General features: G+C 38.7%; 2 protein-coding genes across 2 annotated transcripts in view; both read right to left on the reverse strand.

The window, feature by feature from the left end:
* The window catches only part of LOC138058178 (tyrosine kinase receptor Cad96Ca-like), a 25,605-nt gene extending 15,088 nt beyond the window's left edge, over nucleotides 1–10,517 (reverse strand). The window contains exons 1-6 of the mRNA XM_068904073.1: nucleotides 10,490–10,517; nucleotides 5,051–5,244; nucleotides 3,875–3,991; nucleotides 2,517–2,701; nucleotides 105–224; nucleotides 1–4 (exon numbers count right to left, since the gene is read on the reverse strand). The exon at nucleotides 1–4 is cut by the window's left edge and continues 73 nt beyond it. Of these exons, the coding sequence (XP_068760174.1) occupies nucleotides 1–4; nucleotides 105–224; nucleotides 2,517–2,701; nucleotides 3,875–3,991; nucleotides 5,051–5,216 (592 nt within the window). The 5' untranslated portion in view covers nucleotides 5,217–5,244; nucleotides 10,490–10,517. The remainder of the gene's footprint in view (nucleotides 5–104; nucleotides 225–2,516; nucleotides 2,702–3,874; nucleotides 3,992–5,050; nucleotides 5,245–10,489) is intronic.
* Nucleotides 10,518–10,800: 283 nt separating this feature from the next.
* The window catches only part of LOC138055593 (neural cell adhesion molecule 1-like), a 16,888-nt gene continuing 2,688 nt past the window's right edge, over nucleotides 10,801–25,000 (reverse strand). Inside the window, exons 2-8 of the mRNA XM_068901494.1 lie at nucleotides 24,896–25,000; nucleotides 24,231–24,482; nucleotides 20,101–20,352; nucleotides 18,559–18,831; nucleotides 16,858–17,130; nucleotides 12,965–13,000; nucleotides 10,801–10,925 (exon numbers count right to left, since the gene is read on the reverse strand). The exon at nucleotides 24,896–25,000 is cut by the window's right edge and continues 174 nt beyond it. Of these exons, the coding sequence (XP_068757595.1) occupies nucleotides 10,801–10,925; nucleotides 12,965–13,000; nucleotides 16,858–17,130; nucleotides 18,559–18,831; nucleotides 20,101–20,352; nucleotides 24,231–24,482; nucleotides 24,896–25,000 (1,316 nt within the window). The remainder of the gene's footprint in view (nucleotides 10,926–12,964; nucleotides 13,001–16,857; nucleotides 17,131–18,558; nucleotides 18,832–20,100; nucleotides 20,353–24,230; nucleotides 24,483–24,895) is intronic.

The raw sequence follows: 25,000 nt of genomic DNA on the forward strand, positions 1-25,000 counted from the left end.
AGCCCTAGGGAGAAAACGACATTGCATTTTCGTGTCAAAAACAGAACGTCAAAGAGGTACACAGAGAACAAAGTGAAAGGGAATCCATCAATAATGTAACCCACCTTTTTGGCATTGCCATGTCCATATTTAAAGTTCTGGTAAGATAACCCAAAATCAGTGACCTTGCACACACGGTTTTGATCAAGAAGTACATTTCGTGCTGCAAGATCACGGTGAATAATCTACAAAAAGCAAATAATCAACGTTAATCATGCTCGCGTATAGGATAATTTGTTCTGTAATCCCACCTGTAGTGAAGAGGTGCGATTTGTATTTCCCTATCAACAAGAGGACTGCAAGCGGGTCCAAAGTTAAAGCTTACTCGAAATAACTCAGAGGAAGTTAGTTAGAAGGTCAAATGAAACCATGTTGTCTCGCAGTGATGAGCGCAAATTTCTATTGCGTCGAGAAGCCTGAAACATTTTCAGGACTTCAACGGGATTTGAACTCGCGACCTCGCGATACCGGTGCGATGCTCTAACCAACTGAGCTATGAAGCCACTGACGTTGGGAGCTGGTCACTTCTGAGTTCACAATTTCCTGTGATAAGTAATTATGAGTGAAAGATATATATGAAATACATCATATATTGCACTGCGGGTATGAAATCAAATGAAGCCATGTTGTCTCGCAGTGATGAGCGCAAATTTCTATTGCGTCGAGAAGCCTGAAAAATTTTTAGGACTTCAACGGGATTTAAACCCGCGACCAACGAAATCCTGCAGTGCAATATATGATGTATTTCATATATATCTTTCACTCATAATTACTTATCACGGGAAGTTGTGAACTCAGAAGTGACCAGCTCCCAACGTCAGTGGCTTCATAGCTCAGTTGGTTAGAGCATCGCACCGGTATCGCGAGGTCGCGGGTTCAAATCCCGTTGAAGTCCTGAAAATGTTTCAGGCTTCTCGACGCAATAGAAATTTGCGCTCATCACTGCGAGACAACATGGTTTCATTTGATTTCATACCCGCAGTGCAATATATGATGTATTTCATATATATCTTTCACTCATAATTACTTATCACGGGAGGTTGTGAACTCAGAAGTGACCAGCTCCCAACGTCAGTGGCTTCATAGCTCAGTTGGTTAGAGCATCGCACCGGTATCGCGAGGTCGCGGGTTCAAATCCCGTTGAAGTCCTGAAAATGTTTCAGGCTTCTCGACGCAATAGAAATTTGCGCTCATCACTGCGAGACAACATGGTTTCATTTGATTTCATACCCGCAGTGCAATATGATGTATTTCATATATATCTTTCACTCATAATTACTTATCACGGGAGGTTGTGAACTCAGAAGTGACCAGCTCCCAACGTCAGTGGCTTCATAGCTCAGTTGGTTAGAGCATCGCACCGGTATCGCGAGGTCGCGGGTTCAAATCCCGTTGAAGTCCTGAAAATGTTTCAGGCCTCTCGACGCAATAGAAATTTGCGCTCATCACTGCGAGACAACATGGTTTCATTTGATTTCATACCCGCAGTGCAATATATGATGTATTTCATATATATCTTTCATTTAGTTAGTAGGTATTATTATACATTGCTGTCACAAGCTCGATTTTGATTGGCTATAAGCACGCAGCTAATTCTTGCTTGCTCTGTTACTCCTACGTCATACCTATGGACAATATATTTTATATACGTAGAATTGACGTCATTCACAGAGACAATAGTTTTATGTATGCAGAAGTGACGTCACCTGACACAGTAACCAGCAGAGAAGAGGAAAGAAAACTTTGCCAACCGCAGAAACTTTCTTTGATTTCCCGCTCATCCAAAGAAATGGAGGAGTCAGTCCTCTTGTCTTTACAAATGCAACTCAAGAATATGCATAATGAAACAATTACTGGATTCGGTTTTAGCATGATAGCGATAATTATCAAGGCATCAGTTTGTGTTATCCGCCTTAGCCTTCGGCTTCGGCAGATAACACAAACTTTGGACTAACATGGGATAACCGAATCCAATAATTGTAAATTAACTAATATGATTAGAAAATAACGTAGTCTGTTCGAGATTTAGCCAATGTTCCCCGATTACTGACTTAAAGATGACTGTTGAATTATCATGTCGACCAGGGCAGGAGTACCCATCGGATCCACTCCACAGAATATCCGCTCTGCATGCTTATGTCGACCTGGCTGGGAATCTTAGCTGCCAGGGCGGCGGCAGATCACACTATGTAATATCAAGGTATAGGTCGGTATATGGATCTCCAGCGTTATCCCAATGAAGAAAACCCGGTGTTTAAAGCGCGCGCTAGTACGTGTCACCTACAGCCATCCATTTCTTTTCGATATAAGAATATGATAGCAAAATGATCACACATTTTTGTCTAGATAATGTCAAACACTACAAGGAGTAAGCATATCGCATGATGCATTTCGTAGATACAATCTTAATCTGTGAAAGATTACAATAAGCAACAATAGTACCATATCGTATGACATGCTTGTTTCGTGTCACATACCCCTCTGGATGTCAGGAACACCATTCCAGTAGCAATCTGGTTTGAAAATGACAATAGGTCATAGGTCTTCAGTGGCGCTACTGCTAGTTTTCCGCAATAATGTTTGTCGAAAATTCCACGGCTTTTTCTCAGGTACCCCAGAAGATCCCCATAGGGTAAGTACTCCATGATCAAAATTGGCTGTACTGTAAAGGTTACACAGAGTTTGGATAACTTCTATAATGCTGCATTCAAACTGTTAGCTTCTCGGAAAGGTGGATATGGGCTCTATCATTATTACGTTTAGACGCTTTTAAAAACTAAACAAATAAAGCAGCATTTGCGTGGCTCTGTGTTGGAAGATTACAGTTTGGTCAACCACCTTTGTCAGCATCGCATATTAGCGGCTCACCTTGAATGAGCAGAGGGCATGAGAATGAAGAAAAGGGCGAATATCTACACATTCCCCAAGTTAAAGGTTATGTTACCCAAGAATAAATGTAAAAGTGAGAAAAAGAAAAAGGGACACGAATTAAATAATAATAATATTAATAAAAAAACATTAATCAACGTTACACATTTTCCACATATTTGTATTATTTCTCTGTATGATGGAAAAAACTATGTGAAGAACTTTCTATGAAGAGAGTATAGTGAGTAAGAGATGATTAAAAATTTATAACATATTTTTAAAGATATACAATTGTCATGCAAAATGTACAATTCCTTCAAATTATTTATCTCTCCCAGGTGGTCTTTGCAGCCTGAGTCAGTTTCTCGCACAAAAAAAATAATAATAATAAATAAATAAATAATAATAATAACAATAATAATAATAATAATAATAATAATGATAATAATAATAATAATAATAATAAATGAATAAATAAACCAAAGCCTCTAATACTTTCTTGTATGAAATGGCTCCAAGTGGGTTCTCTTTAGAAGTGTGAAATCAGGCACATGACCGTTTTATACAGCCAACCATTTGCATTTTAACTAAAACTATCAGCTTCAAGGACTTGCATTTCCGATTGAAAAACAAATGTCATATCTTTTGTCATTATTCCATGGCATTGCTTTGATGATTCACCTTTTTTTTGAAAATTGTTCTGTTTTTCTGTTTCTTGACTTTATGCTATGCAATTGTTGGAAGTGAACTTGACGTTAAGAGGGTTTCGTTTGTTCTTGGGAAATGTGGTGAAAACGGCCACTTTCTCATTACTCGAAATGGGCTAGAATTTCCCAAACAATTTGCTTAAATAGACAAATTTAGCCCTGAATATCATCGATTGATAAGGTTTTCACTAGCGGTCTTGTATTATTGGTGCAAATTTCTCACAGCTGTTTCTATTTAGCAGTTGCAATAACATCCTTACCCTGGGTGGTGACACAGCCAATGAATTGAACAATGTTCGGCTGAGGGCTGTCTCCAATAACTTTGCCCAACCCGATTTCTCTCATCAGAGCGGCTCTTCCTTCATCTCCAGATGTGGCTACAACAAATGACACCAGGGTACAATAAGATTGGACACATGACTTGTGGGGTGTTTCATGGATTTCTACCCCCTTGGTCATGAACTCTTAAGAACACGGTTGTTTTCCCCAGAATTGTCTGTCTCATTTTCTTTACGTCATGAGGCACTGTGATAAAAGTAAGTCCATTTTTCTTTTAATGCCGTTTGTTCCTTCAGATAGGAGGCTGATATCGATGGAAGACGATGGTGCGCTTCTTACCCTCCCTCCATTTGTTAGTGCTCCATTTTGCATGTAATTAGAGCTACAGCTACACAAATTAAAGGGAGGTGTTAAAACATGCAGACATTTAAGTCGCTGAGAATCGAACTTGTGACCTTTGGCTGTCAAAGACGCGCACCAGTCAATTAAGCTACGCCTGCTCTTGATTCAGTGTTTGGGGCTCGAACGCTTAGGGAGAATCGAATATGCTTGATCGATTCAAACCTCCACTCTGTCATCCAGTTGGCGGTATTTAACCATCTTATATCGTATTTTGAACTGCAATTTATCAGTGGAAAATAGGCTCAAAAATGTTTAAAAGCACTATTTATTTATGAATTTTATGAGGAACTTTATCCCTCAATGTGCGACGAGGGTAAAAATCTGGTGTATTTGAGGCAAGACGTCGCCATGAAAGTTTGAAATAAAAGTTAAAGAACAAAATGTCTTTGCACACTTGCAATGAATAGGGATCAAGCAGGAGAAAAGGAGTAGGAAATCTGTTAGGAGAAGGTGATCTATTTTGGTAATCTCCCATTTGTTTCGAGGTTAAGATAAAGGTGGGTAGATTATGAAAGAGTTGATTGAGAATTGATGATTTTTGCTTCACCCTTTCATAAAATATAGTGATGAGGATTCTTTTTTCTTTCTGTTGCGACATATTTTTATCGTGCATGTTGAACGAGGTTTTGTAAGCCTCTACGTGACAGGCAGTTCATTAAAACACTTGTGATATTGCAGTAGAAAATTTCCCTGTCCTCTTTAACTAAACGGTATCTGGTGGAAACTATAAATTAACAAAGCCGAATGGTACTTACGAGAAAAGCACTTTGCTGCAACAAAACGTATGCCTGGTTTTCCATTTTCACGACTCAAGGTTGCTCGCCAAACTGTTCCAAATGCTCCTGAACCAATGACCTCCTCAAGTGCAATCTGGCGACGTGCTATTTCCCATGCGTCCACTTCAACATTCAACACCTCCATTTCATGTTCTTCCTCGGCACCTCGTGATCTTTAATCCAGAAATGTTGGGTGTTAGTTCTCTCATTTTCCAATGATGGGTTGCTTGCCGCTCGCCAAAACTATTTTTCGTTTTGTCACAGCAAGTTTACAAAAGCGTAATTGGTTTGCTTATTTGATGCGGGAACACTCCCAAGGATGATGCAAATAATGTAGTTCGAATGCCAGAAACCACTTAGCGGAAAGCAAGAGAAAAATCTAGCCCTTGGAATATGTTAGTTTTAGGCTATGTCACGAAAACGGGTGTCTGTTCCCCAAGACGTTTGCAAAGTCAAAAGACTTCGAAATGACGTTCAGAATTGCAGAAACAAGGAGGTTGGTGTATGATGCCCGAAAACCCGTAGTGGAAGACTAACTAAGAAAGCCATACTTAATATCCAACAGCTGCCATTTTACAATGCCAGATAAGTTCACATCATGTATGCTTAATAATCGCGCACTTCTTGGGGAACAGAATTTTGATCTTGAAATATGTTTTGTGAAATTCACGTATAACGGCGAACCCCCCTACACTCTCTCTCTCTCCTTCATTCTGTCTGAGGATGAGGGGACAGAACATTTCCATCATATATCGGCCTCTTCTAATGATAATTCTTTTTAATCTCAATTTAGCCCGTGGTCAAGATGCGCGGTTATTTGGAGGAAGACACCTGATTGTTTGTCATTGGCTGTGTGACCATGGCGCGAAGCTAAAAATAGCTGAAGCATGGAGATGTGTTCTCTACCTTCATTCTCTCTTGCTTGTGGTTAGTTATGCTGTTTACAGAACGGTGCGTCATACGTAGAGTATACCATAGAGAGCTTACGCACAAGACGTTTGCCAAGTAGCCGAAGAGAAACTGGGTCGAGACCGACGTTCGTGACTTGACTTGCTTGCATTAATCATGTCACATTAGTGATTTCGCTAGTTGTGAAGCAGTTTTGATTCTTTCTTAAGACTGAATCAAGATTTAGTTCAGAAAGACAAGAGATATACTTTTTAAAAGTTACAATCAAGGATTCGTACGAGACGATAAACATTTTCTTAATTAATTTATTGTAAGAGAACACGCCTTGAAACCTTCAATTTACCTGCACACGTTATAAATTGGATGTGAGATGTCATGGGTAATTCTGAATGGATCCTGAATATAGTAAAATTATGCGTTCACTACCAAATGAATGAGACGCATACAACAGAGTAGATACAGGGGCATATAGGTCAGCAAAGACCTCATACGCCCGTTTATTGTAGGAACACTGACAAAACAAATACTGCTCACCATCTCACATGCCACAATGCAGACATGTGTCTCCAGAGACAAACCAATTCACAGTAATATAAATTATTGCGACACAACTGGATACGAAAAGCCAAAAAAGCCAAAAAAAAGGAACGTATACCCCCACCAACTCTTAAATCAAACTTAAACTTGGGAAGTGACTTAGAAAGACTTGTTGACTTAGAAAGGTTTTCAAATCGTAACTATCTACTACATATATCTGACACGTATACCCATAATCCCTTTCGCATGACGTCAATCCTCCTGTCCGTGTCGGCAAATTAAATATCTCTATCTATACCGCTTCGCTTCACTGTCAGAAATACTATATTTTGCTTTCACTACCAATGAGAGGCATACATGTCGAGAGTGTCGTTACAGGAGCGCATTGGTCAGCAAAGACCTCATACATGTTGACAGATGAAGAAGGAGCTTGAATTTGGTATTGAGCGCACGAGTTTACTGAATAAATTGACACTACAAAGCTAAGGAAAAATTAAGCTTCACCTACAGTCCTAGATTCTTGGAAACCTTAAGCCTCGTTGTAGTTTAGTCCCACGTGTAAGGCCCTGGCTACTCTCTTGGTTCTCCACCTTCAATTCCTCTCATTTACTCCTTCGACCTTACGAAGGAATCTCAACAGCCTCAAACCACAAAAAAACTTCTCAGTAGCCCCCCACCCCCCTTGAGGGAATAAGCCGTTTTTCACAGAAGCCCAGTCTTCACAAAATGCGTTGACACCACTCGTGCCTGGCCGATAAAACTTTGAATTAAACTACGCCAGTTTATCATTGTATATTAGACACGCAAAACAAACAAACTTAAGGGGACCCCAAACTTTATCTAAGAGTTTAAATATGTCGTTATCAGTGATGGTGTAATCATCATAATCTATTATTCTACTGATTTCGTCCGCCACATAGATAAGATCTGGGACTCCAATTAACATCTATGGTGATTCCGTTTAACATATATCACTGAAAAATGTTCGATGACAATTTCTGGAATCGAGGGACCCTGAATCCTTTGCTTACAATTGATAAAATAATTATCTGTGAACCATAACACAGTTTGTGATTTCAAATCTTCTGCCAAAGCATGAAGCGACAAGTGCCGGACCTTTCTTTGCTCTCAGCTTCAGACCAATTCTGATCAAACGCCTTTACCTCGGTAACGACTACACCCCCACATTCTACGCTGGATGCGTCAGAATACCCCATTTTCGATTGCCTCTATTTAACTGGCGAGATTGGAATGCCATTGCATTTACAAAGGATCACTTGCCAGAAATCTAACTCAAATTCCACGCCTTCACTTGACGTAATTTTACATGATCAAGCCACGATTGAGCAGAATAAATTAGTGCGCACAGATTTCTCAACATCAACATAGATACATTGCATACATGGATGGGTCGCCGTAATCCTCCTTAAAGATCATTAATGTCAACAAGAAGGCTCGAGATCCTTTTGTCCGTGGCAGCAAGAATACAATCGGCGGTGTTAATTTCCGTTGCAAGCCGTCTGAAATGACAATCGTCTGGCATGACTTCCAAACACTGTATTCTTCGATAGGCAAGAAACCAAATTTCAACAAATCAGCGTGATATTTTAAGCTACATATATTAATTCGTGAGACAGAACGACTCGCTCCCAAGCTGTCATTAAAGAACAAAACGATTGGTTTTCCTTCGCCGGGCAACTTTTCACCAAAAGGTTTTAATTTTTTTGAGAAAGTGTTGCGAGCCAAAGACGGCCCAAAAGGCAAAACAGTAAACATAAGGAATCTGGCAGTACCGACTTGATATCTCCAAGCTAGGGCTAGAAACTTTCTGCGTTCAGGGAAGATATCTATGTGGAGATACCCCTAAGAACTTCTTTGGCAACCCAAATGCCTTCGCACTCAGGCTTGAACTTACCTCTTGTACAGGTGGTTATTCACATGCGTAAGATTTAAAATGAATCTTTTCTTTCCAGGCTCTATCACTTAAAGCAATGTAATGCAGGTTATGGTACCATATCGAACACCAATTATTGCTGAAAAGATTCGGTCATTTTCGTTGAAGTAAAAAAGTTACCATGGCAACAGGAAAGCCCTGCAAAAACATCCCATATTTTGGCTTTAGCTGCTCATATCTCCAAAACGAACTCGGTGACCCTCATTCTTATTTCTGAAATGTGATCTGTGCAGCGAATTTAGAGGCACCTTAAATAATTGAAAATTTAAGGTAGCTCTAAATCCGCTCCACAGAATTTTTTTTTATGATTTGCAGAGAGTTTCTTCTTGGCCTGCTGAACACTTTTGTGCAATAATAAAAAATATAGGGTGTTTTTGCAAAGCTTTTCTGTTGCCCTGATAACTTGTTACGTCAAAAAAAAAAGATTTCATCTTGTTTAGCAATAATTGATGTTTCACATGGTACCATAACATTGCTGCTACGTGATAAATTTTGTGGTGTCAATCCTTCTATTAAGAAAGTTTCTTTCAAGTGTTGATACCGTTTTGAGCCAAATTTCTTCGGTGAATGACAAGGAAATATAAAGTTGATTTGTCCAGTGTATACGCAGGAATAAAAGAAAATCAAAATCAATGAATAAATTAATAGAGTTATTCCACATCAAATAAACCTACCTTTCCGCGTTTTTTTTTTTTTTTTTCATTTCACCACGGACAGCAAATACCCATTTTCGACATTTTTGACTTGATGTTTGGGACGTGTGACGTCATTTTAAAAAAAATCACTTCCAGCCAACGTCCATGTTGAGAAAAACATCGGCTGCTTAAGCTCTCTAATTAGCTAATGTCTTTTGTAGTGCGTTGCAGTACAGTGCAGTGCAGTGCAGTATATTGTAAAGTAGGGCTGTATTGTGGAGTATTGGGTTAAAAAATATAAGTTGTCTAAAATGAATAACAAATAAATAAATAAGAGATTAATTGCTTACAAGATAGAAAACGGAAAAAGGAAATCGAATAGAGTGTAAAATCGTCCTTATACAAAAACAAAAGCAATAGAGAGAGCGGTAGATGACCTTGGTTGGACTTGTAGAGGATCAATCTAATTTTGTGGAATAAGGAAATGCTTGTCGTTAACCCGTCTGCACCAGTTTTTGAGACTAGTTTTTTTCTCTTTTTTTTAAGAATCATTAAGTCATTTCTATCTCGCTGAAAACATTTCTTACGACCGAATTTCGAGGTCTGTCGAGATTCTATTATTACGGTTAACGTTCACTTTAGACAAATGAGCAGTATATGAGATCAGAACGACTGAGCAAAGGTCTCTATTTCTTTTAAAGTGCATTATTGTGTATTACAAGTGGGTTAGCGGATGTGAGAGAATGATTAACACATATCAAATCAAAGTTATTACAATTGAACCCACTGGGAACTCGGAAAGATCCGAGCCCCAGATGGGCTCCGAGTTGCCAGTGGGTTCAATTGTAATACCTTTAATAGACCATATTCGTATTCTCGGTATAGGACTGGAACTAGCTTGCAATGGAGGCTAATGCGGGGGAATCTTTTCAAATGCAAATATTTTCTAATATATTCCTCCGCATTAGCCTTCATTGCAAGCTAGTTCCAGTCCAATACCGAGAATACGAATATGGTTTATTTGATATGTGTTAGCCATTCTCTCACATTTGCTCACTTTGGTGGTTGGTTGGCCCCATGGTTCACAGAAATACAGGCAACTGGATTTCAATGATGCTCTCAATGTGACTGCGCGATGCAGTTATGAGCTATGCTGTCAGTCGCTAATTGACTCTGTGGCTGCGTGATGCAGCTCGAGTCGAATACCTACATTTCACGGTTGCACACCATAGAGTCTCCAGTAGCTCAGTACAAGATCAAGGAGGGTCGTGGGTTAGAATCCCATCTGGGGCTCGGATTTTTCCGAGTTCCCAGTGGGTTCAATTGTAATATCTTTCATTTGATATGTACAAGTGAGTTGACCAAAAATAATAATTGACTTACCTCGCTGTGGCTGCTCAGTACAGGGACGTAAAGATCATGTGAAGACAAAATAAGGAAATATATAGTTGGTGCGGATGAATATACCACGTTCTTTGAAGACTGAGATTATAAGACCAAGTAAACATGACTTTATGCCGAAGAGGAAGGCTGGTAATTGTCATGACAATCAAAGAAATCGCGAATGCTGTAGGCCTCTACTACGACTAAGACTACGACTACGACTACACTAAATAACATAGAGAATAACCTTTCCGATGTATTACACTTCTCTACGAGATCGCAAATATCTACATGGAAACATGTAACACTATTTAACTTAAGATGCGGTGATATGTACCTGTCATTCGTCGTTTGCAAAGGTACCAGATGATTAATGCTGATAACACCACAGCAGAAAAGGGGCCGACGATGTAGTACCACTCTATCACTCTGGTAGCTGTAAAAAACAGAACCATGCATGGTTGCAAGTTTTTCAACGCGCAGGATATATGCCATTCGAGGCCGAATTTGGAGGAGCAAAGTTAGCACTCTTCTTCAATTATTAGAGTTTAAAGGAACCAAGCGATTTAGCAGATATTGCTATGGACCGTATTCATAAATGATTCTTTTCTCTTTGTGCTAATTATCCTCACTAGCCTCGTTGGCAAAAGGAAAATCCAAAAGACTTTTTCTGCCAAACTGAGGCTAGTGAGGATGATCAGCACAAAGGCAAAAGGATGATTTATTGGCCGCGAGTTATGAATACGGACTATATGGTATTATCAATTTGAGAGCAAAACTTAAAGGGGCTATGTCACGTTATTTGAGGGTGTTTCGGGGAAAACCTTAATTAATCACGAGTTTAAAACTGGAAAATGGTAGTGACGGAAAATCCTTTACTGATAAAATTATCGTAAAGTCACAAACGAGATGATTCTGATCAGAAACGAACTTTATCCTGGTGGTATATTGCAAAAACGTCGAGCCGACTTTTTGCAAGATTGACCAAATGCAATCCGTTTCAATCTTGTACCTTTCTGTCCACCATAATTACTCTTTCTTTTATGTTTTCAACAGTTTTAAGTGGTCATTTCAATGTTTCATTCTAATTTTGGGCATTTTGGGCGTCATGAGCTTACAACATTTTGCGTGACATAGCATGCCAAAGACAAGCAACAATCTCAGTCATGCTCCTCTTCATTTTATCGTGCCAGGATGCCTTCCAACAATATAGTGAAAATTGAAACATTCTACTCAAAAACGACTGGAGATGTATTAAATATTTTGAACGTTATGACCAAATTAACGAATAATCTCAATTGTATTTACAGGCGTTGCTGAAATGATCTTACGTTAATGGCCACTCGGGCAATTTCAAGAAAGGATCAGAGGCGTTAAGTTTAACTTATTCATCCTTATGTTCTCATTAACACGAGATGTTGAGTCTGTAGTAGCTTCAGATTTTGCGTTTTAAGTTATATTGCAGAAAATATATTTATACGAATATATATTTAATATCCGGCGAAAATTACATTCTTTACAGGGGCCAGGGCGAAGACGGAATGTGACAACGCAATTGATGTCACCAAAAGACGTTGGTCAACAATTTTGTTTTTTTGAAACCTCTCCTCGCTTATTAGAGCATGATCAGTACTCTATAGCATTAGGCTCCATCACTCCATCAACTCGACTTCATTTTTTCATGCTTATTTCCTCACTTAAAGCATGCGTGATGATGTGGGGGCCCACTCCCCACAATCAAGTTTAAATTAAAAACAAACAAACAAAACAAAACAAAACTAGGGACCCGCAGATAGCAAATGCTGATCGAGGCGGGCTTAAGGAAAGCTGTCAAGTAGAAAAAAGAATAACAAAAGTAAGAAGTATGAATCCTAAGACACCTAGATACACTCTGAAGTTTAGTGTAACAATTGATGTGCAAACTAACCCTTTTTTTCTTTCTGCCCTCTCACCTCCAAAGAGAGTTTATGAGAGCTTGCATTTGCTGCAAGTGATTTAAAATCTTTTTTGTATATATTGATGGTTCGCCAGATATTTTTGGGATATATTGTTGGTGCCAGATATGCCAGTCAAGTCGTTCTCTGCAGCCTGAATTTGTTGATGCAGAACTTATGGAATCACAATGGAAGTTCCATGGCTAGATAACCTTGGGAATGAGCAAAGACGGTAGTCCTACCATGAAAGGACTGGAGTATATCTTACTGCACTAGTTTGTGGCAGATCAGCCAACTCATAATTCATAAGTTAGTCTGTTACGCCAGATGATTCACCTAAAGACATTTAAGTCATCCGGTCATACATACTCACCTCCTGGATTCGTAAACACACACACACACACACACAAAAACACCTGCGTGAGCAGACACACGTCAAGTCCCATCACGTTTTGCTCACATATTGATTACTAACAGACTAACGGTGGAACAGAGATACTTGAAAGGAACAAAGTAGCTCACTACACTTTAAAAACCCTACCTGATCTGGTTTTGGGATAATTTTGTTCTTGCTGCCCTATCAAAAAAGAATTCTGAAAAGTCAACATTTCTTTTCAGTGTATTGTTGGGAGCGAGTTCTCCAGCAAAACAGCTATGGCTTGAACTCTACAACCATAATTAGCAAACTCTTATTCCAACTCTTTGTTTTTACATATTCAGGACTGTTTTCAACCCAACCCAAAATTCTGTCAACTCATGGCAATGTTTCAACTAAAATATCTGGACGATTATATAATTTATAATAAAACTAACTTAAGTTATCCCTTTGAAATGTTTCATAACACACGCTCAAAACTTCGATGTACAGTTTTCCTCAATCTTAAAGCAGGGATTTGATATTCTGATCTTCTGCGATGCCATCGTCACCCATACTCGAGAAATTAAGAGGAAGAATGCGATTCTTTCATTGTTGCCAACTACATTATTTTTCTCTACAAGAGTGCGCTACCATGACAGCAATCACTTTCAGGACTTTGAAAGTGTTTTCAAGTGCGCAAATAACAAGATTGGCATTGTACGTACTATTGCTCGTAAAATATATCAACCGGTTTACTGATTCGTGGTCTGAGCTACTTTACTTGAGTATCTGAGACTAGTTAAACGTACACTACTGAGTAATGTGCTGTAAAGTATCCAGCCTTGCTTCTTTTGTTTTACTCTGTAGTTGTAAAATGATAATCAGGTGTTTTTGGGTGAACTTTATAAGAGCATTTTATTAAGGTGACCGAACACAGTTTTTGCTCGTTCAGTGGTATTCATGGAAGGCCGACGAGGATTTTTTAAAATCAAATATGGTGAGTATTAGTCTGGCAGCATCTGTATTTCCGTAGGCATTTACTGCTGAAAGCAAGCCACTGCTTTAGATATGTTGAGGGAACCCTAAGGAAGAGGAAAAATACATGTTGCCAGTTGTGCAACCTGCTCTGGGGCTTTTTAGGGGATGCTTTAGAAACCTCCATTTAGACCACGCATGAAAACGAGGCTAAGGAATAAAACGCATTCTAAGCTCGTTTATTATGGACAAATTGTCGCTACGTACTATTTTCTTCATACTCTGGGGGTACATGTTGTTAAATAAGTAATTTAATTGCATGTTCAATCGTGTCTTTCTCTTATTAGTTAACGATGCGTCTAAGTCCTTTTGTCGCATCATTAGAATTAATTGTGCGCAACAAATGCTTCTGCAGCTAAAGTTAATTGTGTGTAACGAATGGTGCTGCAAGGCACAAAGCTTTTTAGAGTGAAGCGTGTTTATTATTTCTAGTAGTGTGAAGTTATCTTCAAGTAGTGTGAAGTTATTGATAATTTAGGAAAGACTTGATCTTGTGTTGAACTTATAGACAGTATGTTAAGAGACAGACGTGACCACTTTAACAAAGGAGCCACACCGTTGCCAGGCAAAAAGCACGTGCTGGAAAACACAACTACGTTTATACACAAAGGCGTTTTAATGTCTCTCACGGAAACTTTCGTGCGTGTGCTGGCCTTGTAAACGATTTAATTTATACCTGGACAAAATAGGATGTATTTCTTATTCGGGATTAATCCATCTGGGTTAATTAACTAGAGAAGATAAAAGAATTCTGTTGACAAGAGCTTCTAGTACGTGTTGTCGTGCAACTGCTGTCCTCCTGGTCTTTAGTGTATATTAGTAAATAAAGGTTGTAACGCTAAACTAAGGTTAGGTCGAATGTTGTTGTACTGTCGAGAAACAACCCTGTAGTTCCATCCTTATTGTTGTAGAGATTCCGATACCGTACTAACCATTAATCCTGTATTGACGTTATTAGTTTAAGGCTTGGATTAGCCAGGTACATTAATTAATATTGTTAATCCCTTGTTTATTTCGGTTGGTTTACACTTTGTTACTTTAAGTTTATTAGTTGAGAAGTAACGTTCCGTCCAGGAGGTTTAGGGTAGTGATCCTCGTCAAGCAACCACTGCGATTGGTCTTAGATGGACTAGTTCATGGCCTAGCGGTACTGCAATTTTTAAGTCATCAACATGGACCATGTTTCGTGCAGCCGTAGGTAAACCTTCGTAGTTCATGTTAATCACCCCTTTTAATTTGCAGTTGACGTTATCACGTTCTAAGCCTCTAATCCTTTGACCAATCGCAATGCGTTGCCTGGACCAGGAGCGCTAATAAGTAAACGAATCTTTCCATCTAAGGTGCTCTTTTGAACAACTACTTGTATAGTACGTATCCCTATGAACTGTTGTAAGAACTGAAGAGAAGATTAAAAGCAAGTGAGAAGTTAATTGCTGTTTGAGTTCCTGCATTCGACCGCAGAAGGTAAAAGGGAGCGCGAGCTAATCCCTGCCAGTGGCATAAAGTTCCCTTGTTACAATGTATCCCTGAATCACTTTAATGTATTACAATGATTATGCCCACGCAAACCATATATCAATCTCCTAATCTGTTTCGAGGAAGCTGTTGTAATGCTACTCTTCCAGAGAGTACAGCATTCTCTGTTTCAATTGATTTCCATAACACTGGGAATTCATATGCCTCAGCTGCTGAACAACTTTTTTCTTCCGTCAAACTTCCATCTACAAGTATTTCACTGGATCCAAGGAAACTGGTCAAGCTTCAAATTCAAACAATACGTGAAAAGTGTTATCTTTATATACTAGTTCTCTGTATATCTGATCCTTGGAGCAGGTTTTTAAGGTTTACTCTCTTAATGGTACTCTTTTATGTACAAAGTTGGTCGGTAGGACATTCAGAAGTTCTGTAACCTTGTACAAAATGATTTGAACAGATCTTCGTACTCACTGAAACGTTGAACATTAATAGCTCTAGCCAGCCAACGACAAGGCCTTTTTTTTATCCCTGGAAGAGTAAAATCGTAATATTTCAACGTGAGGAAGAAAATTCTGCTTTTCTGGGTACTTTCGATCTTGGTCACAAACCCACACAGCACAATGATCGCCACCAAGCATATTTGCAATATTATTTGAATTGCTGAGTTTAGAAACAGGCCAAAAGCTAGCCCGCTATACACACGTAAATACAACTGAAACGGCTTTATTGAGTTATTTCCTCCAGATTTATACCTGATTTTTTTAATATTTCATGACTATTTCACAATAAACCTTATAACATTACGCAAGCAGGGAAGTTAATCAGCAATTTTATCTCATATTTCACGGTTATTCAAAGAAAAACTTACACTTGCCAAGTATAAACATTGCCTGGATCGATTTCTGAATAAACTGTGTCCAAAAAAAATTGTTGATCACTCTCCAAAATCGTTTTTTGGACGTCGAAATAAGTTACCGCTATACAGTTTCTATCAGCGACTTACAATGTTTGCCCCCTCGCGATCTTAGAACCCTTTGCGTCTAAAGCAGGGATCCGATTACTGGCAACTCATTCATTGAGGAATAACCATACTTTAAGCCTTGTTTTATTCTACAGTCAGCGACAAAATTATTTTCACATTGACCTTTTCAACCCTCTATTCCGTCATAAGCTGTAATTCTTAAGGTGATTGAACACAGGTTTAAGCACTTACATGTATACTGCCATTTCTGCCATATTTATGCAGTTGGAAGATCAAACTTGATCACTAGTGTGCTACCACGAAAGTTTATATTTTTGACAGTCAATGTGCTATGAAGACCCTTACCTTGGTAACGCATCTACAATCGGCGTCAAAATGAGTTGACACATTGTGTCTGTACAACAGATTTTATGCGTAAAATAACAGGGCTATTTGTACTACGCTTCAAATTTTCCACACAAGGGGAGGGGAGAACTGGGTACCCTAGCAAGGACAAAGTGTTAATTAACTTATTAAAGCAAAATTTTACATTCTCCAATCACTATTAGACAACCACACAATTCTAAATCCAAAATAATTTTACCTCTTATTTTGATATCGACAGACGAGGACGCAGAGCCTGCCTTGTTCAGTACTTTGCATGAGTATTCACCGCTGTCAGAAACTTCAACTTTTTCAATAAGGAGGATGCTGCTGTCACCGTTTTCAGTGATGTTGGCCCTTGGAATCTTAGAAACGTTATTCTTTTCCCACGTGATTCGCCATGTAGCTTCATTGGCTTTGCAAGTCAATGTCAGTTTATCACCTTCCAGCATTGTGGGATATGGGTTTGGAGATATCTCAGCAGTGGGAAATTCTGAGATTAAAATGGCACAATTCGGTGAGATAAATATCCTCACAAAGTTCCAGCTCATTGCTTCAAAAATTGAAATCAGTGTTAAGAAAGGAAAATTTGGACGACAATGTAAAGATAGTTCCGATAATTTAAACTTGAGGAATTTTAATGAGATAAATAAGTTAATTTTTGAAAGCTGGTCAAATTTTACTGCAGAATTTGTTATATGCAGTAAATAGACTGAAAGCTTCGGATCAAAAGCATAAAAAAATATATTATATTGCAGCAGGAAACGACTTCTTTCTCGGCAAATCTAACCAGTCGCTGGAAAAGTAAATTTAATATAGTTTCAAGCTGCTCCACTCCTCCCTAGTGTCTTCTCCAGAAGTGATCTCAAGCTTTTATACTACTTTCACACACTCACTAACTAGCATCACCTCTTATCAATAAGGTGTAAATAGGTGTAAGGTAAAAGACCGCCATGATCACGTTTTGAAAGAGCGTGGGCGGAATTAATGTGCCAAGCTTCCAATGAAAGGCGTTGATGGTACCGCCAGTTGGTGGTGATAATGTTTGAATTACATATTTCACCCAATTTCATGGTTGGTCTAGCAAGCATGTTTTTGGAAAGGAATACTGCTCTTTCGCGCTCCTTTAAACGCGCGCGAAACTGACGTTTGGTTTGTCCGATGTTATACTCGTGTTCGCAGTCATTGCAAGGACTAGTATACACAGAGTACCCGACACCTGTTTACACCTCATTCATAAGAAATGGCGCTAACTCATATCATGTAAAGTTCCATCTCCTGCGAAGGTAGGAGGTCATGTGATACTCTCTCAGGTCCTTATACTTCCTAATAGTAACATTTTTCTTTTTCTGGTTTGTCCATATGCAAATATAAACTAAATACATTTTTCTCTGTCGTCCTTTACCTTTTGTTCCTTCAACTTTTCCTTCCATAATTACTCTTAGCATTTCATTGTGTCTCATCACATGCCCAAAATGTTATATTTTCCTTCTCTGGATCGTATACGACAATCTGCGATTTTCACCAGCCATTTGCAACACTCTCTCATTGGCGAGCTTCTTTTTCCAGCTAATGCTGACGATTTTTCTCCAACATCACATTTTAAAAGCCTGCAGACTTTTCACCAAGTCTGCTTTTAATGTCCGTTAACTAGTGGGCTTACAAAAGGAGTCACGTAACACTGAGGTTTAGATTACGCCTGAGGAAAGCACTAGGCAGTCAAAACGTCGGGTCTTAAATCGTAACTTCTATAAGCTGCATTCCTTTTAAGCCGGAGTAGCGGGAAATCGACATGGCTGCCTTTTGAACTGTAATCTATCTCATTTGAAAGTAAATATACTCAATTCAAACCCTTTTGTTTTCAAAAGAACGCGGCACGTAATCTAAATCGTATCCAAAAGTCATAGCAAAAAAAGCAAACCTAATACATGAAGAGAAGAATTGGAATATTCTTCACCAGCCTCGTTTTTGGCTATACACTTGTACCATCCCTCCATGTTCTTTGCAGTTTTTGGTAACTGAAGAAGTGACTGGTTCGAAGTATTTGTAATGACAGCATCCCAAGGAAGCTCTCTGTTGTCAAATTTCCACGATAGTTTTGGATGTGGTACACCACTCGTCCTGCAGCTAATGTTGGTTGTTTGTCCTTCAACGACAGTCTGGTTTTGTGGGGATACGTAAACTACAGGAGCGACTGATTAAAATAAGAGTATATTGGGAAAATACTTTGTAAGAGCAAAATGTATATAACGCATTTTTATTAAATATTACTGACTATTGCAGAATGTAACATATTCCAACCACTATTAAACAACTACACAATTCTACATCCAAAATAATTTTGCCTTTTATTTCGACATCAGCAGAAAAGGACGCAGAGCCTGCCTGGAGAAAGTGAGGTCATTTACTCTTAGCTTGAAAATGGGGTGTGTAAATGCAGCTTACTTAGTATGCAGAACACGAATTTGAAAACCTGAGAGCCCAAACTTTAAGCTAGTGAGTAAATGACGTCGCTTTCTCCTCGATCCAGATCGCTGAAAGCTATACAAAGGAATACAACTGTAACCCTCTATAACTAAGAAGATATAGGCGATAAGCACAGGGAGTAAAGGCACATAATGCAGAGTGCAGTAAAGAGGGGCAGAAACTCACTGGGAAGAGCCTCGCGACCTGCTGAGACGATTTCCGAGCTAGTTTTCGCCGTGTTAATTGACCAGCAAAGCCGTCAAGGCTAGCGTGGTCACGTGTCGAAGGTTCACGTTTCAGTGAATCATGCAATCCAGATGGTGTTGTTGTATCTTGTTCTGCCGAGGTATTATTACAGTCCATTGTTATAATTTCTCGGAGCTCCTACTCCCGCAAAATAAATATAAAAAACAAACAAACAAAACCATGAAGCAAAATCACGTCACGGTTCACGATGAATTAAACATTCGATTCTTATTTCACGGATAGGCATTCTCAAAAATCACGGCTCACAGCAATTGACAAAATCAAGTTTTACGTGAAAAAAGGTCATTTCACATTTCACGGGAAATAAAAAAGGCAATTCACGGTTCACGAAATTACCCATTACTACCGTTAATGCAATATGAAGGGGCATGGTAAGTTGTAATGGCATGTGGACTACATGCAGTTATATTTCTTGACCTCTTGGTTGGAAATTAAACCAATTTGCAATATAATGTAATCGCTCTTAGTTAAAGGATGCTTACAGTGACTTTACAGAGTTGCAGTTACGTTATATGCTGCAGCATAGTTATAACCTCATTTGTAAGATCGTAATTAATTAAATGTACGACTGTATGCATTTCTTGTTGTTACTCAATCCATGACATTTCTTGTAAAGTAGATTGATTTAATTATATTTGTTACAATTCAAGACCATTATAATTCATATTACGGTTAAATATTCCAATGGTTACACAGTTTCTTTGGGTGCCCTGTGATTTAGCTGACTTACCTATTACTTCAATCCAAATTTTGCCGCTTACATTTCCTGCCCTGTTCTTTGCAACACATCCATATTGGCCAGCATCCTTGAAAGTCACATTAGTGATAACAAGAGTGTTGTTATTAGCAACTTGAGTTCCATTGTTAGTCCAGGTGACGTTTGGTTCTGGGTCTCCTCTCTCAATACATTTTAATTGTAATGTAGAGTGAAACAACACAAGCATAGAGTTTTTCTTAAGAGCAGCATCCAGCTTAGGAGGAGCTAGAGAAACAGATAAATATAGACATCACATTTGCTCAATCGTAAAGCGACATGTATGTGTTCAACTTGCACAATTTAAGAGGTTTTACGACGCTATTGAGATTATGATGACTTATATGTGCTTTGCATAGGTATACAGTAAAACCCTGCGAGTACGAACCTTCCATTCTAAAATGTAGCATAAACAGGTTCTTACATAAATGGTAATTAACAGAAATCTAGGCTACCTAGGTTGTTAAATAGGTTCTTATATTCTGTATTAAAAAAAAAAAACATTGTAGATAACATAGTTTAGTAGTATTCGAGCTGCGTCCCTCATGCAGCAGCCAGTTTTTCCCTATACCTCATCTTAATTTTATATCATGGCATTTTTACGATAAGAAGGACGCTAAAAACTTTGCGTGACCAAGAGCTCCGCGTGGCGGCGCACTCGTTTGTTGAGTAGGTAAAGACAGAATCGAATTAGGTTGGAGAAAATTTGGCCATCAAAGGTGACGAACCTTTTTTTCAAGATCTGCCAATATATATAAAAAAAAGAACTAATATCGCGTGATGATCTGGCACACGCAGACAACCTGAACTCCATAGGTGTCATGTAAGAGCCTAACACAATCGTCAATAGCTGAGCCAACATGTAAAGGGTCAGACTCTGTTAAATCCCAACTGCATTATAACAATCTCCGGTCGAAAAGACTGGATAACATTCAATTCTAGTTTCAGGGTTCTGGAAACAGTGCGTACGGCCACCGACTCCGTCCCATATTTTTAAAGTATAGCCTGCGTAGCAAGCGTTCCTGTTGGACAGAAGAGCTTTGAAACGATTTTCTGCAAACTGCCCCGCGAAAGTTGGGGCAAGAGACTGAGGGAACGCTTGCAAGAAGACCCCCTATTTCTGAAAAACGCCGACCTTTTAATGGTTGACTTTACACACGCTAATTGACGTCTTATTAACAAATTAGCCAATAACAGATATTCATGTTAACACAAGTTGACTTCCGTCCAAACAAATCGAGGCACCGAGGAATCGAAACACACCCAAGCGATCGATGCAGAATTTGTTAGCTTTCAGTGCGACTTGCTGGGTATTTTTTGGTGAAATCGTCACGAAATCGTAGATGAAATAGCAAGTTAAGGTGCTTTAAAAAATCGCATGACTGTACAGAGGAGCCGCTTTCTTCTCACAATAAGAGAAGATTTAACAGGGGAGCTGCGTAATTGTCTTCATCTTGTTTCAATCAATGACATAGGACTCAAGATTACATTAGGCAAGGAATTTGACGAATACAGTTTATTTCCTTGATCCTGAAACATATGGATTCTGAATAGTTCGCAAGCATTTTATTAATTCCTCCTGCGTAAATAGAAAGTATCTTTTGCAAGCGAACGAAAAGCCTACTTCAGTCCAGTCCAAACTGTTCGTCAAGAATAAGCACTACCGAAGTTTTGTTAAATAACGAATCTTGTGCTTTTAGTGAATTATGGAGACGCTTAATTGTCCACAGAGGCTTCAGCTGACGCGTAAATAATACTGAATTTTCCTTGATGGATATTGTCCGAGCAGTCTAGATTGTCATTTAAATCACAGGCTGTCATTTCCATACAATTTACTTCAACCATTTACTTGATCGCGTATGAAGCTTTGAAATGGAGAAATCACGATGATACTCGAGCAGCCTGTTCTTGGTTTTTTTTTAAATGTTGAACTCCGCACCTGGAAAATTAAGCTTTTTCCGAATTCTGTTGGCAAAACGGCCATTACATCTATACAGTTAAAGAGATTGCGCATTGACAGTTCTTGTTCCCTTTTCAATGTAAAAGCGAGAACCGATTCGCTTAGCTTGAACACACGATTCAAATCCTTTCACATCTTCCGCCATTGTCTTTGTCACGCTAGAACTAACAAGAAACATTTTGGTGGAAAATTTATCACCTGTCAATCATTGTGACTGTGCCGCACCAATCAGAAGCCCCCGTTCGTGGGCGAACGGGTTTTTCAAAAATAGGGGGTCTTCTTGCAAGCGTTCCCTCAGTCTCTTGCCCCAACTTTCGCGCGGCCAGTTTCTGGAAAATCGTTTCGGAGCTCTTCATCTATCGAACAGGAACGCTTGCTACGCAGGCTAATCAAGGCACGGTGAGATAACTTAAAATCAAAGCTAAAATGGGGGAAATCAAGGGACTTAAAAGAATCATCAAGAACTAAAACACGCGGCTCAGCCATTGAATAATAGCAAAAATAAAAGGAAAAGAGGGTACTTGCCTAAAAATTGATGAAAATTGGTTCAAGCAAGCGATGTGAACAGCGTGATGGTGAGCGATCGAAAGGGGGCGAGCGCACGGAAAAACGCTCTTAAGAACGATATCGTCCGGAACGCCCTGAATTCTGATTGGCTGGAAATAAGATAGGCTTGGAGACTGCCGCCTTAGCCTGCAAACCACTATCTAAGCAATGCCTTGCCATAAAATCCCATTATGAGGCCGTCATAAGGGTGTCTTTTGAGTAACATTTAAAGAGAATTATAAAATCCACATAAAAATGACTATAATGAGTAAAACTGAAATATCAAATGAATCTTCAGAACATCAATCAATTGATGTTATTTGCCAAAGTGCACATAAGTTTTAGACTTTAGAAAATAAGAACCTGTTTCAAATTTTAGGGTCAACGGGCTCTTGTTTAGAGGGAGTCTAAAGGACAATTTTTTGACTAACAGGTTCTTAAAAATAGGTTCTTACTTGAGGGGTTTTACTTTATTACATTATTATTTCCAAGTTTGAATGCATTGATTTTTTTTAGTTATCCACTTTGAAGAAATTGGGGTCATTGGTGACCGAAGTGTTTCCACTACATTATGTTAACATTAGAATTAACTTATGAAATGCACCGTGTCAGTAACAGATTGGCTTCAAAGGGTGAAAAAATTTTGTTAAACTTAGTCATCTCACCAATTTAAAAAAAAAACACATTGGATAGGTTTTTCCCAGGTTCTCTTTATTTTTACGCGTGAAACTCTCGACAAACTCTCGTCAACTCTCGCTCTCGTTTGGCCAACTCACGATCACTCTCAAGAGTTTCAACTCTCGTCAACTCTCATCAACTCTCGCTCTCGTTTGGCAAGAGCTTTACTTGCCCTAATGCTTGTCAGCGTTCATCTTTGGAAATTCGTATCATGCTATCATTTTGATAAACATTATACATAAGAGGGCCAAGAGAAAAGCCTTGAGGACTTCTTTTTTTCACTTATGTCTTTAACTGGTCACCAAAAAACGTATGCTGACTTTTTAAATTCTGGTTCTTAAGTGTGATTTCAGTTTGTCTTGAAAAGGTTGTCTCCGATAGTTATCTTTGATTTCATGATAAATAATTTGAATGTACTGTAGTCTTAACTAAAAACGTTGTAGTATAATTATAAAAAATAAATTCTGTTGGCCAGAAAAAAATACTTAAGCAGTGTCTAATTTATAACTAGTCTTAAAGATAATTTATTTTCAGGTTTTTGTTTTGCTTAAGATTGCGATACGCATGGCTTAATTCACAGAAATCTTCAAAGATGTGGCCATCGAAAATGGTTTTAAGCATGCTAGTACTGTCTATATGTAACGGACGTAATTAAAAACAAAAAAAAAAGAAGGGAGTGCTACCAACAATTCTTCTGGAGAGGTTAGACTCAAGGAATTCAGATTACTTATTAATTGCACGACTGCTCCCCGCACTTTGAAATGTTGGAACTGGTATTTGCGCATATTCCTGAGAACAAATTTGTTCTGTCAATGTCATTTGTGTCCAGACTGACTCTCATGTCTGCAATCTAATCACGACCGTTCATGAAATAATATTTCTGTCTATCATGAAAACTGTGAGGCATTACGTTCCTTCTTACCATCAACTATGACATCAAAGGTATCATTTTCGGAGCCTCCTTGGTTCTTTGCTTTACAGGCGTAGGTGCCTTCTTCTCCTTCTGTTATGTTTCTTTTAACCAAGTTCTCTTTCTCTTCTTCTTTTAACTGAAGTTTATCTTTAAACCAGCTTATTTTGGGCTTTGGAAAACCATGGACAGTACATGTCAAATTAATGTTATCTCCTTCATGTACATTATGGCGTGACCCTGATAGCTTTACATTTGGTGGAACTTAAAACAAAAGAGAGAACGGGCCTGTTAATTTAATCTGGTATGAATTAAACTGCAGTTTATAACCATGATTTTGTCGTCACGACTTTCCAGGAAGAAAGTTGCTTCAAGTAGATAAATGCTTGTAACTCTATTGCACTCACGTTTTTGTACCATAAAGAAAGAATAAATCTACGCTTGGAGCGGCCAAAGTGAAAATGGATTTGAACACGATTTAGTAACGATAACACTGTCCAAACTATGGGTAAGTAATACTCTCAACAATGCTTGGTCATTGCTTCTTTATCGTTGCCGTATTCGCATATAGTGTGCAAACAGATTAAACCAGATTTACCCTTAGACAAAAACCCAGTCAGCTTAGACCGCCAAGCTTTATTACGAATGAAAACTTCATCATTTCCACCTTTACCTACCTATGACAGACACGTTAATAACTTGGGAATAAACAGTGATTCTCTCACTTCCTTTGGTTTGTTTTATAGAACATTTGTAAGCTCCCTTATCTTCCCGCCCAACTT

This window comes from Montipora capricornis, chromosome 7, assembly GCF_036669925.1.
Source record: "Montipora capricornis isolate CH-2021 chromosome 7, ASM3666992v2, whole genome shotgun sequence".
Lineage (NCBI taxonomy): Eukaryota > Metazoa > Cnidaria > Anthozoa > Scleractinia > Acroporidae > Montipora > Montipora capricornis.